We start from the raw sequence: 15,070 nt of genomic DNA, 5'->3' as shown, positions 1-15,070 counted from the left end.
TGGTTTCTAAGTTTAACATTTTTTTGATTAACCCAAAGTCTAATCAAAGTAATACAGTGTTTACTTCTTGGAAATGTCAGATCAATTTTACTTCTTCATTCAACAAGGTGCTGTTAAAGAAAAAATCCATACCCCTCCCATGGAGGGTTTTTGGTTTGCCCCACCTCCCCCCCCCCCCCCCCACATCCCTCTGGAAATTCCAGTTTCGGTTCATACTTTTCGTTAAAAATTGAGGCCCCCTTGAAATTTCGGGTTAACCCTCCTTTCAGAGGTTATCAGGATATGTTCTGGTACAAAATTACATATTACATTTGCTTGTGAATAGTACATGCAATACAATACAATACAATACAAATTTTATTGTTAACTCCCCATGGGGGCTTTTCAGAGACAATGATAAAGATAATTTTAAAAAATACTCAAAGATCATCGTTAAACAATAATCGAAAAACTATTTACATATAAAATTTATGACATTAAAAATTGATTTACAAGTGTGAGTGTGCATTGACATGTACATTCATGGCTGGTGGTAGGTCTCACTAGAGCAATCTGTTTGTTTTTTCCTCTAATCTCCTGTAATTTAGTTACAACTTATTTTTTCTCGTGTAGTACACTTCAATTGTAACTGAAACTGAACTAGCTGTCAATGTTGATAGCATTTGTTTCCATTTTGACATTTCCTCAAAATTTGAATGAAACCGTTCTGCAACTGTTCATACTCGAGTTTCTAGAAAGCAACATCAATACAGATCTGCCTTTTTCAGAAGATAAACACTTTTATGTAGTACATAGACACCATTTCTGTTTAATTTAATGAAGCACAATGAAACTCAAAGTTTGACACCAATATCAAATAAACTAAAGTACCAGTACAAGCATGTGTTGAGTAGTAAGATGTTACTTCTGAATTGCAAAAGTACACAATGCATGCAGAATCCTAATGTCTGAAGCTGTGGCTGTTTGCATACTTTGCAGGACTGTGGTACTCCATAATAACCATCCACATGAGCCCATCACTAGGCACATCTAACTCCCATACTAAGCCTTTGTCATGGCTTTTCTTACAGACTGATTTATTTCGAGACTCTCTTTTCTGTTTGGGGTGCATGTATCAATTGCACCTAGCAGCATGGTATATTATGACAGAATTGTATGTGATAAACCATGCTGCCTGTTGGAATAGCCATATGTAATAAACATGGAATGGCACATGCAGGCCTGAGCTAAAAATTGCAATTATATTAATAATCCAGCACATATCAGTTCAAGGTGCATATTACATTACACCTAGCAGCATGGTATATCGCCACAAAACCGTCTGTGATAAACCATACTGCCAGTTGCAACAGACATGTGTAATAAACATGGAACCGCACGTGTAGACCTGGGCTAAAAATTGCCATTAACAATGCAATACAAACCACTTTTAAGTACTCAATTGCACCCAGCAGCGTGATACATCACCACAAAAATGTCTGTAATAAGCCATACTACCAGTTGCAAGACAATTGATTTTGTTCAACAGCTTTAGTTGAATGATGTGGATTATACACAAAAAATGAATTACCGACATTGCAGGAATGGATATCTTTCTCCAGACCAACTCAGATCCCTAGCTACATCAGATTGTAGTATGTATTACAATGGAGCCCCATTAATACTGTCACCAATTTGGCTGTATTAACAGGGTAGGGTCAAATTTCCTGTCTGGTATAAATTGAGTTAAGTCTTAACAGATACCGTAGTTATTCAGTTATAAGGCGCACGTTTTTTTTTTCAAGAAAAATCTGTCTTTGGGCAGCCAGTAAGTGCTAAAATTGGGGTGCGTCTTATAGCCAAGTATTTTCACACAACAAAATCTTAAGATCACAATTTGAGAAGAACTTTTCAGTTTGGTTCGCATGCCAATTGTGTAGGGATAATTTTTCTCAGATTCATCGCATCCTTTTGTTAACTTTCAACTTTTTGGTGCATCTTATAACTGAGTATTTTCATGTAATTTTCAGTTTGAGAATTTAGCTTGATTAAATTGCTAAGTTCAGGATGCATCTTATAACCAAGTGCGCCTTATAACCGAATAACTACAGTATATTACAATTGCACTTCTAAAAAACTGTTCTTTAATAAACTTCGGGAATGCAGAATATAATTATTAAAACAATGAAACTTCAAGCAATACATACATTAACAATGGAAAGATGAACACACCAGTAACTGGTGAGAGTGGCTGTATAAACGGGGTACAATTATAAAGGATTATACAGGTTGGGATTTCAGAATGTGGTTTTAACTGTATTAACAGGGTGGCTGTATTAATAGGGTTTTCTTGTAAGAAAATGTATGGGCATTTCACTGGGACAAAAAAAAAATGGCCTTTATAACAAGATGACCGTAATAATGAGGCAGGTTCCACTGTACTTTTTATGGGGTGCATCAGTGGGGCAATACTTCGATAGGATAAAGAGTTATTTAAAAGTTAATAAATATATTTACATATATTTTAAATAGCGTACATGTACATGTGCAAGTACAAAAAGTCATATCATATTTTTTGTCACAGTTTATTAACATGACACAGAATGGGTAAGACTTATTTATTTCCAAAAGGTAGTGACTCCTTAAGAATCATAAGAGGAGCAGATTTACTTCTCCAGATGCAAATATCAGAACTGCTGTCAAAGAGTTTCTTGAGCCTGTACTGTATCACCTCAAATTTGTCCAACTTAGAGAGCACATCATTACAATATTTCCAATCCTTTGATTTCTTGAATTCCTTATGCTATTTACTGTTAACAATGGCACTTTGTGCTGTGACTTCGTTATCGTCATCATCCCTACCATAAACAACCCACTTGCCTTGTTTGACGACAGGTAACTCAGGGAGTGTGGGTAGAGAGTTACCTATTAATTCCACGTATGCCATGTTTGGAAAGGGAGAGTGCGGTGGGTTGGGAATTTTAGTAATTCGGACAAAATTGCCATATCTTTCCTTGTATCTTTCCTTGAGGGTGGTATAAAGTTTTTCAAGTGCCACTTCATCCTATAAAGAGAAAAGCATGAACTAGAGAAATATAAAACAGATCACAGAGAACATAGTCAACTTAAATAGGTCTCCACCCAATTTGTTAGGCTAAGCCAAGTTTTCAAGTTTGTCTTACAGTAATCAACATTAATCAGATTAAATTTGATTTATAGAAGCAAGGATCTCTCTTGAAAGCCTTACGGACTTATTTTCACATGCAACTGTTTATTAGTAAGAGTGGTTTTCAATTGAGTGTCGAAAGTAACAGGCAATTACTTTCATTGGTTTTGGTTTTGGTTTTACTACAGTTTGAGATTGGCTGAGTAGTCTGATTGGTAAGTAATTGGTTTGGTTTTAATTTTATGATGCTCAATTGAAAACCACTCTATTATAATACAGAATAAGATTGCCCAAACTTTTCTGTCTTTGGATGAAACCATAGTGTGTGACTATTCCAGTGAAAGCTATTGAACAGTTCTATTGTCTGGTTCTATTTGTTTTTCAATAAGCTGAAAATAGAGATTTGGGATTTTTCCAATCCTCAAGTGTTGCAATTTTAGGAATTTTTCAGGCTAAAAAGAACAGTATTATTTTGCTTCTTACCCCCAGGAGCATATTGGAAGCTTCTTCTCGACATCTTTGTACAAACTCTTCTTCGCTTAGAACTGGAGGAGGGATAACTACTTTTTTGCTTCTCCTGTTTATTATTTGCTTTGTGAGCCTTCTTTCTTTAGACTCCTCTTCTGTCAGGACAAAGCCATCTTCAATTAAATCAAGGTCTGGTGGTGGGCGTCGTCGTTGTGCCAAAGCAATAAGCTGAAAAATAGTTAGTAGAATAATGAAATACTGGTAGTTATATCACCTGATCTCAATAAAATAAATACTTGATATTTCCCTATATCCCTCCTTTTTGCCTCCCTTCCCCTGATAAATATGATTGTTTATACAACTGAAGATCACGCGACTGTAACTTGGTTTTATGAGATATCATCGCCGCTATATTGAAGGTCATTTACAAAAAGTTTTCTAACTAGCTTTCTTTTGTTTGTGTCATCCAACATGGCCACCAGGCCTATGTCATTTGAATCTTGAAGCCCCTGTTGGGATTTTCGAGATACGGAACATTCAGATCAAAAATTGACGGAATACAGGATATTTCGGGGGAAAATCAATGGGATACGGGATATTAAGGTTAGATAAAACGGATATTGAGTCGGTAAATCGTTAATTTTTTGCAACTAAAACTAACGGGATTCGGGATATTGGGGTCAATTTACACGGGATGTGGCACACTCGGACACCCCCACCCCCTCCCGTAGAAATCACAACTTAACTGTCAATAAAACTGTAAATATCACCAAATTATTATCAATAATAAAATGATGTTTAGCTTTACCAGATCACCGTATTTTTTCAACTGCTGAGCCTTTCGATCTGTGGTTTGGATGCGTTCATATTGAACCAACGCTAGCACCAGTTTCTTGATCAGATCTGTGCGTCTTTGGACGAAATGGTTAATCCTTTTTCTTGTTGGCATCTTTCTGCGAACCCTGTAACGAACAGGTATTAAATTCACACAGGGCACGAGGGATTTCAGGAAAGTTACTTCCCCCGCCGCTTTCCAAAATATGGAAGCCATGTTGTCTCTTTCGCTCGAAGATCGCCTGGCTGCTCAGCATTTTTTCCCCACGTTCCATACGCACAGCGGATTTTGCATCAAACTGGCATGCGTTCTTTGAGTTTCCAAGATGGCGGCTATTCGAGCTCGACCTCTGGAAAACTTGTTGAAGTTTAAGCCAAAAAACAAGGAGAAAAGGAAAGTGATTTACAAAAAGCTCATCACTGCTCTTGTGCAATATGAAAGAATAGAAACAACCATCAACAGATGCCACGATTTGTCAAGAGTGGCGGAAAGGGTGAGTATATAAACAGATATAAAGGACATAATTATATGAGCTTTAAGTTCCAAGTCGTTTATATATTTGTATGCATAGCGTTCATAAACGATAGAGTTTTCACTGAGCAGGATTCTCTTTTGAAAGCCTGATATTTAAATACAACTTTTTCCCTGCAGGGGTAAGGTGGGGTTTCCGTAGTACACCTATCTCTTTAATTCTTTAGTTATAGATAACGACAACCTCTGCCCAACGCACCCTTCCCTTCCCTCCCCCTTTTCCCGACCCAACTACTTGATCTGTCTCAAGATTTACGGGGAAGATGTGATGCTACTGCTCGCTGAGCACCTCCCTTGGATTAGATGTTTAGAGATGATGTGCCAGTGCTTGTAACCAATGAAGGGGTGCGTGAAAAAAAGCCCCAAGTGACTCTTGATCTCATGTCAAATTCTCTTTTCCTGTATAAGGAAGTGAAAAGTAGTTTGCTAGGAGAATCTTGCAGTCTATCAGATGGGTCTTTTTCCATGCACCCCTTCATTGATAACACAGATCCCCAGGGAAATATGTGCGTTAATTTATTGAGGATGAAAATGATGATGGTAATGATGATGATGAAAAAGATCAGATTAGTAATTCATGGAAAGTAAAAAGTTACTTTTGGGGTCTGGTTTTAGGACTTTTATGGGGAAATGGGGGGGGGGGGATATTTGACCTCATTTATGTATCCCTATATACCCTCCCCCCATGGACATATCTGTACTTAGACTACTACTGAAGTAGCACTTCTGGTTCCAGATGATTGATCTTGCTAAAGAAGGAGACGAGGAAACCATTAACAGCTGGATCACAGTAAGTCTGCTCTGCTGTCTGGTTCTGACAGAGAAATGCTTCTGATTAGGGCTGAGCCTTTCATTACAATAAGTGATCAAGATAGTGTGACCATTCAAATGACAGCTATCAAGCAGTACTTTCATATGATACTGATTATGCCGTTAGTGAGTGGTGGTGGTGGTGGTGGTTCCAATTTTTAGGTCTGTGGACGAAACCCAAGTGTTTGACCATTGAAATGAAAGCTATTAAACAGCACGTGGTACTGTTTATTATGCCTAACTGTTGGGTGTGTGGATGAAATCCTAGCATGTGATCTACTTAGCAGTACATTCATGTGAAGTAACTTCAATACTTTTTTTTCAAACATCAATATTTTGTCAACGTTCTTACTGTGAGATTCTTTCTTTTATAACTCATGAGACTGAAAAGTATCAAGATTCAGACTTTTATTTGATGATCTATGTCTTTTTTCTTGTTTTACCAGAAAAAGGAGCTGATACCAAAAGTGTTTGGGTATCTTTTACCACGATACCAAAATCAAGTCAATGGCTACACAAGGGTGTACCAAATACCTCCTCGAAAAACTGATATGGCCAAGATGGGAATTGTGGAATTTGTTGGAAATAATCTTCCTCCTCTGTTGCCATCAGATGAAGAACTTAGAAATTTAAAACTGCAGAAGCTGCAAGAACTGAGTGCAAAGTCCAAGGGAATTCCTATCAAAGGAACTCCTGTGTAATTAAAACCAAAATGTGGACTTGCACAAGGATGTGGCAGTTAGACACTGGGGAAGAGAGGCGGTAGTTAACTGAGGCGAGGGAGGGAGAGATGAGATGAGATGGCGTTAGACAAAACAGTCGTCAGATATACAACTGAAAGTGCTTGAGACTTTTCATGTAATCATACAACAACATGAACGCTTGTGTCTTCATGGGCATTCCTAGAGTTTTTTTGTCGGTTGGCATGAGAATTTACATGTTTATTGATTGCTCAAATACATAGCCTGCATAGCAGGCATTTTCTAAAGAACACATTAAGGGAAAAACTGCGAGGGGGTGTGAAAAATAACGTGAACAGAACAAAATTGCAAGCGAGTGGAAAAATAAGGAGCAGGGTTAGGGGGAAAGGAAAGGAAACGTCTGCTATGTGGGCTAGCATGTACAAGGATCTGTGTTTGGAGGGAAATTCAAGGGGCAAGGACCCAGGGGAAGGGACCCCCATACCTTTTTGGGATTAGAAAAGTGGTTTTGGTACCTCTTGGGGTGTTCAGCCTCAAAAGGTCCACAGCAGGAGCTTTTGTGGTACCTTTTAGGGTATTGAGGTGAAAAAAATATGACAGGAGATAATGTGTTTTTTAAGAATTGGTACCTCTGAGCAGTGAAAAAATATTTCAAACCATGCCCACAAAACAGGATTTTGATCGCTCTTAGGGGTTCTTTTCAAAATGTCCGACCAGCATCACCCATTCTTTTTATATGGGAGGCCTCCCCGGGGGGGGGGGGGGGGCAAGGCACTAGTGCAATAAAAAAATCAGACTTATTCTCGTGAACAAATGGTAATCGGACCAGAAAATGGTACTTCTTCCTGGATCTGTGTTAATGGAAACCAGCACTAGGCTAATGCGTAATTGATTTGTTTAGGAATCAAACTGATGGTTTTTTCACGAAATAAACTTAGTTATAAGTTGAAGAGCACTAGGTTTTTTCTCGAATTTGCCACTACAGTCATCTAAAGACGAGCCCCACATTACAATAATCATTAATCTTCTTTTCATCTAAGCTCGATCACCAGTCGCTGTTCTGGAAAGGACCCCTCGCTCGTACCCCGAAGGACGCTCAGGCACCGGACCCATGAGAACAGCGGAAATCGAGCGCGGCCTCTTTTCCGCTAGCTTGCTATATCTTTTTGACCAAACTGGAAGAGGTTCGCAACGAACAAATGCAATTGCGGTGATTTCAAACCGTTCTCGTGATAGTCACGTTATATTCAAATGAATAAACCTTTTTGGGATCTTGAAACATTGAAGTGGGTTCGGGAGAGAAGCCTGGGAGTGGGGGATCCCGTATGAAAAGGTCGGAGATGCTCGTCGGAAAATTTGAATTAAGGTGGCTCCATAGGGTAATGATTTATGGCGTTGCGCGCGCAAGTGTTATGTTTTGAATGCCGTTTTTGCATTCATTTTTACACCCAGTCCTCGCAAACTAATTACATGTAATAAGCAATGATTAATAGTGTTTTACTATTATCTCTGTTAAAATTGTTGGTTTTAGGTCTTGAATTGAAAATATCCAAACAAATATGTGTGGTTCAAGCTTTATTTGACCCCTAAAAGATAGCCCTTGAAACGGAACAGGCTTGATTACCAGCCACTGTTCAGGAAGGGAGCCCGCGCTAGCAGACGGCACTCGAGAAACTGACAGAAATTGAGCCTAAAAACGGAAAAAAGAGCGTATTATTATTATTATTATTATCATTATTATTATCATTATCATTATCATTCTCATTCTCATTCTCATTCTCATTCTCATTTTCATTCTCATTTTCATTATCACTATTATCACTATTATCACTATTATCACTATTATTGCTATTATCACTATTATTGCTATTATTACTATTATTATTATTATTATTATTATTATTATTATTATTATTATTATTAACCGCGCGGCCATGGGCCGAGCGCGGTTCATGGTTTACCCGTGGTTTATTTTTTTTAATTTTTTTTTTGTCGGTGACCAGACGCAGACCTCCCCTCGGCCAAACTTTGGGTCACGCAACGTGTGATTTTTTTCCGCCAGAAGCTGTTAAAACATAAATACACGGACAATTTTACCGATATTGTTTTCTTTTTTGTGGGTAAAATATATTTTCTTTTCGTTTTATCAAAGCGTTGGATTTAAAGGGAATAATAAATACGCTGAAAAAAGGTATTACGTCAGCCATGGAACGCGCTGACGTTGCAGCTTTCACTTTCGCTACGTGACAAATACGATCGTGTTTACTTTGCAAGTTTATTTCGGCAGAAGCGACGGTCATTAATTTGTTTGTAATTTTGTGAGTATTTCTTGTGGTTTTACGCAAATGAAGTGAATCCTTTGACTGTTTCATCACAGTCAGTTCATAGATCGGAAGGAAAATTAAATATTTGCAAGCCAAGCAACGTGTCAGAGCGTGCAAAGATTACGTCATTGGTAGGGAAATAACCACCGTACTAAAGATAGCCGTAGATAACGCAATTCTTGAATTATGTGACTCGTGTGACTTCTTTGCTAACCCTTAACTCAAGGGAAAAAACAATTAAATTTAATCGTGACTTTAAAGAAAGAAAGCGGTTTGTAATAGTGTTCGTATCTTCATGCCCATACATATCCCGAAGAAAGTTCCAGATTAAGACTATTACGTCATCGGAAATGTCACAACGGCTACGACTGATGGTGCGATAATAGAGTTTGTTGTGCTGTGATGTCTACAGTAATCAATGAATCATCAAAGATTGCTTTGGAATATGCACTGCGTTGCGACTGTAGTACTAAGAAAACAGTTAAATTTTAAACGCGCGGTTATAAGATCTAACAGATCTTCTTGTTATTATTATTATCACTTCTTCGAATGCACCCTACAAGATACTTTGACAGGTAAAAATAGTGACGTTTTGTCATGAACGCCCTAAATGAGTGTAGAATCCTTGAGTTATATCCCTCAGCGAGAGAACGAGCATCTCCTACCTTCTCATATGGGAGTTCCCCCGGCCCCCGCCCCCTGGGAAGAGAAGATGGCGCGGATTCAGGTTAAGTCGGGTTATCATTTCAGTTGTCTTATGAAGTGAACCACAAAGGCAAATGACAATGCTGTATTTTCATACGCGAAATGGATAAATTTAGAATGGCTCTTGAGTAGTTGTGGGTCTATAAAAAGTTCATCAAAAAAATTATTTCAATCATTTTCTACGAAAGAGCTATACTTGGAGCTGGGGCGTTTAATTTAAGCCTGAAAATGGGCAGATAAAGTTGCTGTTGCATTTAATTTCATCAACATCCGTTGAAAAAACGCTTTTAACAGATAAAAACACTACTGAGTGGTTGTCTAGACAATTCAGTCTTGCAGACTTGTATCATAAGGCATCCGATACCTAAAAGAGGAAAATAAAAATGTAGTTTTGAGTTACGAACGCTTTTGAATGAAAACTGCACAACTTTTTAGCGATGCGCAGCTGCAGCAGGTGCAGTAAAAATTATTTTGAGCTTCAAAGCCATTGTTGGGCTAAAATTGGAAAGTGCCGGCCATATCTACCTCGATATCTTACTATGATTAGCTCTTACAAGTCATGTGGAATATGAAATTGCGGAAGAGTCGGCGCAATCCAATTTTTCCAACCAGGGAAAACACACGACATTTGTGTACAAAACGTTTTGCAAAGACGTATGGCGAATTAAAAACATATTTTATTTGACACATTAATATTGAATTAATCGTTGCCCGCAAAGAGCTGAAAAGTGGGCAACCATTAACAATTTCATTAACGGACTTTTCAGTAGCTCGTTAAAATATAATATGGGAAGTGTTTGCAGTAAAAAAAACCGCGACACAATTGGTGCTTTTATAAACTTTGACCAAGATGAACTTGAAAGCGTTTTTCGCACCAAAGAATTAAAAGGTAAATAAGTATTAAATTACAAAATCGTGGCAAAAACCTTAAAAATAGTATGCAAATACAATTCAGCGGAAAACAAAATGTTGAGTTGTTCTGTTTGCTTTTTCACAGACCAAACAAGATGTAGAAGAGATCTTGCGTTGTCAATATTGGCAGGTGTTAATTGGTTGTGTTGAACTAGCTTCCAGGGCTTTGACAAGTCCTTATAAAGCGACAGAATATCACTTAAAACGCGTTTGGAAGACAAGAAAGCATCGAAAACACACCTAAAAAAATACGATTCGAGGGAATCGTGCCTGCCTTGGGCGAGACTTCGCGTTTCAAGACAATATGAGACAGATGAGACTCGGAGACATACATACTGAAAGATGTTATATTTAATCAGGGTCTATGCTGATAACGTATTTATTGTTTTTGTTGTTGTTGTTGTTGTTGTTGTTGTTGTTGTTTTCGATGCTTATTATCACGACGAAAGCAAAGTTTGCTCCTTGACTTGGGGTGTTACGTTTTCAAAAGAGCTTTTCGGGAAGTAACAAGGTTAAACCAGTGTTGAGTACCTATGGAAAATTCAGATACCGGCTCCGAATGTCTTCAGAACTTCTCCACTGCTGTGCCATTAACTGCTCTGATTCCAGTAGTAACTTTGTCAACGCTTGCTGGACTTGCAGCCGTCTTCCTAAACGTCTTGGTGATCTGGGTAATTTACCAAACTCCCACTTTACGTTCTGTGACGAATTATTGGATTATTTCTCTGGCGGTTGCAGATTTACTGATTGCCATCTTGGGTGTACCAGTTTGGTGTTTGAGATTGCTTCACAAGGCGGAACTCATAAAATTCAATGTACACAATCTTTTCACGGTGATCGTGGTTTTGACGCTAAGCTCGTCCTCCATGAACCTTTTAGCACTTAGCTACGATCGATTTGTTGGCGTCATCTCGCCGTTTAAGTATCACACTCGGTTAACCCGAGCAAGGAGTGGAAAAATCATTGTCGGCATTTGGATATCGTCTCTTTCTGCCGCTTTTGCAACATTACGGAAAAAATGCGCCATTTCCCCGGAGGGACATTTTGTCCTCTTCACAGGGATCTTCGGTATTCAAAAATGCGCCATTTCCCCGGAGGGACATTTTGTCCTCTTCACAGGGATCTTCGGTATTCCGTTCCTATTCATCGGTTATATTTATTTCCGTATTTCCAAAGAAGCTAAAAGACAGAAACGTTTGATTAAAGTTCAAATAGTCACATCAAGTCAAGCTCACGACCAGCCAAGCTTCATGAGAGAAAACAAAGCTGCAATGACAGTTGCTATGGTTACTGGCTCCTTTGCATTTTGTTGGCTTCCAAGTTGGGTTGATTCAATAATCCATCTTGTTTCTCCCACACTGTGGAATGAAACTCAGGTATGGTTGGCCACAACTACTCTGGCCTTATTTCCTCCTGTTTTAAATCCTATTTTGTATTCGGTGCGAATTGAGGCTTTCAGGAACACATTTCGTACTGTTGCTTTCAGAAACAGGAAGCGAAATTCTGTCAACGTCATTCGTAATTTTTGAAAAACTTTCCTATATACATCGGATATATGTGACATTTTATTACCTTTTTATTTCGTTTTTTTGGTATTCACTGGTGCTTATATAATAAAAATAAATATAATAAATAAATATAGTAACAATCAGCAGGCGAGAGGTTACAATAATTTTTCAACCCGAAATAAGTATGCACCTGAAATCAAGTTTTTTACTTTGAATAGTTTCGACGTTATCGCAGAATAATTAGTCTGTCTGTACAAACTTAGAAACTGGGTCTTTTATTTCACAAACAGCTGTAAAAACAGCAAACATCATAATATTTTCTTAAGATGATGGCTGGTGAAGACCATCATTTTTCAAACATCAACGTTGACAAACCTTTTAAAGAGGTCAGTGATAAAGAAATAGAGAAATTGACGACTGAAATGAAACTTGGATGTTGGTTGGTTAAAAGTAATGAGTTAAACGCAAGGGATGAGCCATTTGCCTTTTAAGGGGGAGGGGGGCGGCGGATGATTTTGAAAACTACATCCCGAAGCATATTTGTACCAAAATAAATTCATTCACACCGCGACCACTGCCGAAAAAAAAATTCACGCACGTTCAGTGAGCCGAAAAAAGCACGTTACACGGAGAAAAACATCATACATACACACGTCCCGAGAAAAGAAATTCCTTTTGCATGAAAAGGATAAAAACTCGTGCCTGCATCGAATCCTACCGCCCCCCCCCCCTCCCCCTCCTTTGACGGTTCTTATATGTTTGCTTTCCATACTACTTTGTCAATCAAAGCTTAATTGCCTATCAACTTAACTTCTATTGATCTTTTTCTTCCATCATATTCAAAGCCCAGGATGTTGATTATCATAGTGCTAAATCGTAGAAGTACGAGAAATACAAGAATGTCTCCGATGTTTGTTATCCAATCAGAACATAGGCCCAGCGCTAGCGCGAGCAATGGCTGTTAGAGAAATTAAGCAATGACGACGGTGATTCCAAGGACGACGCCTCGTAAAAAATGAATTTATTTTTTTACCTTCGAATTTCGCAATAGTCGAAATCTGTTCAGTATGCCAATCGGTAGCTAATCGGTTGAAAAACCTGCAGCAACTAACTGTGAGACCAGCAATCATTTCCAAATGAAGAACAAAAAATTAGCCGTCGTGGCTCATGTTCTCCAAAACCCTTAGAATGTCGTTTCACGTTGTTGTTGTGCAGAAGACGGCTAAGAAATGCACAAAGATTTATAAAGCACGTGCATAGCTAATCAAACCTTTTGCTTGGTGGCGTTCTCGTTGGCGCTGCCGTCGTAGTTTGCTTAAGGTCTTTATTACTGAGGTAGACGGAGACAAGTTCGCGTGAAAGGGTAGATGGTTTAGGTCAGTGTAAATTGCAGATGTGATTCCCACCTAGAAATCAAGGCAGGGCAATATTTTTAAAGGAGCACAATCACGGTTTGCGCTTATTGAAAAGTTTAGCCTCAATTTTTCAAATTCGTCGTTTGTAATTCGTGTCGATCTTCTCCATCCTTAGCCATCCTTGTTCCTTTATGGTTTATCATTATGTCTGGTGTTTTTCTATCCTGTTAAACTGTTATTTTCAGGTTTCCTACCATTTAAAGGTAATTTTGTATGTGGTCAAAATAATTCAAAATACCGGGACTGAGCTCCTTTAACCTTCAGGGTATTTTTAAAGTTGCACGCGAAGACATAAAATCCACAATGAGACTTCTCCCCCTGCCCTCCTCCCGGCGGACGGTTTTCGCGTCTTAGATCATCTTAGATCATTGAGTAGCTACTTGTTCAGTCTATGAAACTGGCACCAATTAAAAACGAAGCTCCCGTCATCTGCGCCAGACGAAACTTTCCATTCGACCATTCTGCCTGCAATTAGCTATAGTATACAACTTTTTTACTTCATTTTTCGTCAGTGACATTCATCTGCCTCAAGAATCGAAATTGGAATATAATCCACGTATCAAAGTAAAATTACACACATTAGCTTTCCCTCGTCAAACAACTCTTCTTCCTCAAGCGTTAAATTAACCCAAACAATGACTGACAACGAGACAAGTCACACAGATTACTGAGTCTCTTATTCATTCCATAACAGCTATCAAGCTATCTTCCACCACACAATCGTTTTTTCCTGTCCTGTACACTTCTGTCTGTTCTTCGGTTCTGCAATTTTTCAGGCGAGAATTTAACTGCAATGTCATCTTTTCCTTCTTTTACTATCTTTTCCTTTAGATCGAAACTGCCTCTTCGCCTAATAAAGGAAACATAAACAACATGACAGAAGATTAATAAAGGTGAATTCACTAGACTGCTAACTGTCTGTTTTTCTCTGGAAGTCAGGCAGGGAGACCGAGGAGGGACGCTTTAGCCTGGGCACTGGGACGAGACATTGGGATGAGACATAGGCGCTTTATATCTGTACACTGGATGGAACCTAAGAGAAAAAGGTTAAACTACATAATACAGGGCCACTTTTAACCATCTACCAAACGAGCCGGCTCGTTTGGCTTGTTTGTTCCTTTGTTAACAGAAAAGACTGGCTCGTTTGACTCGTTTTCTTTTAAGGTGGCTCCCCATAGTTTACGATCGCACGCGCGCTTAGGACGAAAGCTCGAGTAATCTGCGCGCGCTCAAAGGAAAACGTCAGTGTTTTTCGATATTTTATGACATCAACGTGAGCACAAAAGCAAAACTGACAGTGAATTTTCTCGCGTTTCCTTAGGTGAAATTCCGTAAAATTTGGCAGACGGGTAATAAATACTTTACGTAAGTTGGAGCTCGTTTTTCAGGGAAATCTATATGACCAGTTTTTCCGGAGCGCTAAAAGGCATAAATTCAAGTTGCAAAAATCTAAAACACTGCCTTTACAAACACTACTTTTTTCGTGTGTAAAATTCGTATGCCGCCGGGTTTAATGTACTGTAAAAAATTTGGAAGATTTCACCGAAGGAAATTCAAGAAATCACAAATAAAGCCATAAAAACGGTAAAAAAACGCATTTGTTTTGGGCGTTTATAATTCAAGATTAAAAGCCAAGACTTTAACAGAGATGATAGTAAATCAATATATGATCATTGCTTATTACATGTAATAAGTTTGGAGGACTGGGTGTTAAAA

General features: G+C 38.5%; 4 protein-coding genes across 6 annotated transcripts in view; 2 read left to right on the top strand and 2 right to left on the bottom strand.

The window, feature by feature from the left end:
- Positions 1-187: 187 nt before the first annotated feature.
- Positions 188-4,741, bottom strand: LOC145492644 (uncharacterized). The gene is made up of 3 exons (XM_081472064.1): positions 4,422-4,741; positions 3,629-3,841; positions 188-3,043 (listed from the first exon to the last, which is right to left on the bottom strand). Exons 1-3 carry the CDS (start codon positions 4,662-4,664, stop codon positions 2,783-2,785), a joined length of 717 nt encoding a protein of 238 aa, XP_081328190.1. The 5' UTR covers positions 4,665-4,741; the 3' UTR covers positions 188-2,782.
- On the top strand, positions 4,687-8,163 carry LOC145492645 (large ribosomal subunit protein bL17-like). Its single transcript, XM_081472065.1, has 3 exons — positions 4,687-4,941; positions 5,716-5,769; positions 6,236-8,163. Exons 1-3 carry the CDS (start codon positions 4,774-4,776, stop codon positions 6,488-6,490), a joined length of 477 nt encoding a protein of 158 aa, XP_081328191.1. The 5' UTR covers positions 4,687-4,773; the 3' UTR covers positions 6,491-8,163.
- A 2,605-nt stretch (positions 8,164-10,768) lies between these two features.
- Positions 10,769-11,960, top strand: LOC145491626 (adenosine receptor A2a-like). Its single transcript, XM_081470836.1, has 2 exons — positions 10,769-11,472; positions 11,533-11,960. The coding sequence occupies exons 1-2, from the start codon at positions 10,965-10,967 to the stop codon at positions 11,958-11,960; spliced, it is 936 nt and encodes a 311-aa protein (XP_081326962.1). The 5' UTR covers positions 10,769-10,964.
- A 713-nt stretch (positions 11,961-12,673) lies between these two features.
- The window catches only part of LOC145491979 (uncharacterized), a 10,483-nt gene continuing 8,086 nt past the window's right edge, over positions 12,674-15,070 (bottom strand). For all 3 annotated transcript variants that reach the window (XM_081471285.1, XM_081471286.1, XM_081471284.1), the window contains one exon: positions 12,674-14,204. In XM_081471285.1, coding sequence (XP_081327411.1) covers positions 14,151-14,204 — 54 coding nt within the window. In that variant the 3' untranslated portion in view covers positions 12,674-14,150. The remainder of the gene's footprint in view (positions 14,205-15,070) is intronic.

This window comes from Orbicella franksi, chromosome 7 (assembly GCF_964199315.1).
Source record: "Orbicella franksi chromosome 7, jaOrbFran1.1, whole genome shotgun sequence".
NCBI lineage: Eukaryota > Metazoa > Cnidaria > Anthozoa > Scleractinia > Merulinidae > Orbicella > Orbicella franksi.
The sequence above is the reverse complement of the archived record's forward strand: the minus strand, read 5'-3'. Positions and strand labels throughout refer to the sequence as shown.